General features: G+C 62.6%; 1 protein-coding gene across 1 annotated transcript in view; it reads right to left on the reverse strand.

Moving 5' to 3' along the window:
- Positions 1-288: 288 nt before the first annotated feature.
- LOC107198619 (L-selectin-like) overlaps positions 289-2,292 on the reverse strand; it is a 10,539-nt gene continuing 8,535 nt past the window's right edge. Inside the window, exons 6-9 of the mRNA XM_033511463.1 lie at positions 2,008-2,206; positions 1,753-1,872; positions 1,341-1,371; positions 289-1,139 (exon numbers count right to left, since the gene is read on the reverse strand). Of these exons, the coding sequence (XP_033367354.1) occupies positions 1,085-1,139; positions 1,341-1,371; positions 1,753-1,872; positions 2,008-2,206 (405 nt within the window). The 3' untranslated portion in view covers positions 289-1,084. The remainder of the gene's footprint in view (positions 1,140-1,340; positions 1,372-1,752; positions 1,873-2,007; positions 2,207-2,292) is intronic.

A 2,292-nucleotide genomic window follows, 5' to 3' on the forward strand; every position in this document is an offset into this window, starting at 1 on the left:
ACGGCCCGGTACAGCACCGCACGGCCCGGTACGGCCCGGTACAGCACCGCACGGCCCGGTACAGCCCGGTACAGTACGGCACTTGTGCTCCAGCCCCTTCTCCAGCCTCCTGGCCTTCTCTGGACATTGTCCAGCACCCCAGCGCCCTTCCTGAGCCGAGGGGCCCGCACCGGACACAGCACCGGAGAAGCGGCCTCAGCCGGGCCCGTCCAGGGGAGGAATCGTTTCCCTGCTTCTGTTCTGTTTAATGAAACCTTCCCCCAGCCCGGCCCAGGCACACAGCAGGCGGTACTTACACAAAGGTGTTTATTCAGACCCCGCTGACACAAGCTCACCGGGGGGAGCAGGAGTGGAGCTCGGGGAGTGTGCACATCCCCGGGGGGAGCAGGAGTGGAGCTCGGGGAGTGTGCACATCCCCGGGGGGAGCAGGAATGGAGCTCGGGGAGTGTGCACATCCCCGGGGGGAGCAGGAATGGAGCTCGGGGAGTGTGCACATCCCCGGGGGGAGCAGGAGGAGCTCGGGGAGTGTCCGGATCCCCGGGGGGAACAGGAGTGGAGCTCGGGGAGTGTGCACATCCCCGGGGGGAGCAGGAGTGGAGCTCCGGGAGTGTGCACATCCCCGGGGGGTGCAGGAATGGAGCTCGGGGAGTGTGCACATCCCGGGTGGGAGAGTGCCCAGCGCTGGCTGCAGGCTGCCCGGGCACGCTGCTCCCGGCCCCGCTGGGTCTGCACTGCCCGCACTGGGGGCAGCTCCCCTGCCCAGGGAATGTCACACAGCGTGGTGACACTGCCCAGGGAATGTCACACACCGTGGTGGCACTGCCCAGGGAATGTCACACACCGTGGTGACACTGCCCAGGGGATGTCACACACCGTGGTGGCACTGCCCAGGGCCAGGCTGGCAGCACAGGCAGGGAGCCCCTCTGTGCTCCTGCAGCCCTGGGACACACGGTGGCTCTCACTCGGGCAGCACGGCAGAGATGCAGCCGGTGTTACCCACACCCGTCCCGAGGGCTGGCCCCGCACAGGAGCACCCTGGGTGAATTTTGGACAGGGTGCTGCGAGGGTCCCACCTGCCCTCTCCTCACAGGTTGGCATCATATGCTGCGTTGGTGAAGGTGCCCGGCGCTCCCAGGTCGCTGGAAGGCAAACACAAGGGTGTCACCCTGGGGAGTGCAGGAGTGTGTGAAGGGCAGGGGTTAGCACCCTGCCAGTGCTGAATGATGCATGCTCCCGTATAAAAACAGCCCCGCACAGGCAGGTCTGGCTGTCAGCAGGATGCACACGGGGCTGTGACAGTCACAGGGCAGAGCCACCCTCCTGCAGAGCACTGCTCTCACCTGGTGGGTTTCAGGAGCTTCTTCTTCTCCTCTGGTAACAGGGTTGAAATGTCCATGGGGATAAAGCACACAGAAAAGAAATAACCAGCTCTGTTTAGTGAAGGTCATGAGAAGCTGCAGCAGCAGCATCTGAAATTGAGCTGAGTTTAGCAAGTGTGGGGTGGGGATGCTTTAACAAGCGTTTGCTGCCTTCCTCAGAGTCATTATCTGGCTCTACCCTCCAAACCTGGCTGCTGACACTGAGCTGGACAAACTGCCCAGGACCCAAGCAACTCAGCAGATAAAACATGTGAATGGAGGCAGTCACACTGGTAAACTCTCCTGATCTCCCCAGCCTCCCCTGGGACTGTGACCACCTTGCCTGAGAGCCCCTGGCCAGAGCTGGGGTGGGCTGCAGGAGGCATTTCTGTACCTCTGTCACTGAGCTTCCTGGCAAGGAGGGCAATGAGCCCCCCAGAGAGCACAACACCAGCTACTGCCAGCGCTGAGCCGCTGCTGTAAGCCAGGACCTGCTTTAGGAAGGCACCATCCTCTGAAACAAAGCCACAGAGCCACACGTTAGAATGTTGTCAGGGCTTCACAGCCCTGGGGACTCCCCCTCCACCACACTGAAGATGTGCTTGGAGCAACCTCGGCAGTGCCAGAGGAGCTGGGGGTCCCGCTGTACCTGCACAGACAGGGGGATCCCTGGTCCAGTTCCCCGTGGCCTCACACCGGAGCATCTCTGCTCCCATCCGAACAAACCCCTCCTGGCAGGAAAAGCTGCAGGTGGAGTTGTAGGTGAAGTTCCCGTGCAGGTGAGAGCAGCTCAGCTGGCCTCTGCTGGGGGGGGCCAGCACTGGGCAGCTGATGGCTGGAGATAAAGCACAGCAGGAGCATCAAGAGGACAGGACCGATGGCAGTGGGATGGGGACGTGTGGGCTGGCAAGCCAGGGGATAAACTGAGAGCCCA

The sequence above is a fragment of the Parus major genome, unplaced genomic scaffold (genome assembly GCF_001522545.3).
Source record: "Parus major isolate Abel unplaced genomic scaffold, Parus_major1.1 Scaffold246, whole genome shotgun sequence".
Taxonomy (NCBI): domain Eukaryota; kingdom Metazoa; phylum Chordata; class Aves; order Passeriformes; family Paridae; genus Parus; species Parus major.